The sequence below is a fragment of the Eimeria mitis genome, genomic scaffold (assembly GCF_000499745.2).
Source record: "Eimeria mitis Houghton genomic scaffold, Emh_scaff8028, whole genome shotgun sequence".
Lineage (NCBI taxonomy): Eukaryota > Apicomplexa > Conoidasida > Eucoccidiorida > Eimeriidae > Eimeria > Eimeria mitis.
In genome coordinates, this window is record NW_013575894.1 from 1,314 (window position 1) to 1,584 (window position 271).

At 64.2% G+C, this 271-nt stretch overlaps 1 protein-coding gene across 1 annotated transcript in view; it reads right to left on the reverse strand.

Annotated features, from left to right (window-relative positions):
* The window catches only part of EMH_0093510 (uncharacterized protein), a gene marked incomplete at both ends in the record, with an annotated part of 1,363 nt that overhangs the window by 637 nt on the left and 455 nt on the right, over window positions 1-271 (reverse strand). Inside the window, one exon of the mRNA XM_013501988.1 lies at window positions 267-269. Within this exon, the coding sequence (XP_013357442.1) occupies window positions 267-269 (3 nt within the window). The remainder of the gene's footprint in view (window positions 1-266; window positions 270-271) is intronic.

Genomic DNA, 271 nt, shown 5'->3' on the forward strand with positions numbered 1-271 from the left:
CTGCTGCTGCTGGTGCTGCTGCTGTTGCAGGTGCTTCGTGCTGCGGTGTCGCTTGCTGCCGACTGGCGCTTCTGCTGCAGCAGCCGCTGCAGGTGCAGCAGCAGCAGCAGCAGCAGCAGCAGCAGCAGACTCTGCTGCTGTATGGCGCTTGCGTCTAGGAGGCTGTCCCTCTGTTTCTTCTCCGGGCGACATGGTGTTGTTTGCAGCAGCAGCAAAGTCGATACCCGCAGGCCCGACAGGTCAGCACCCGGGGGCCCCCAAGGCACCGAGT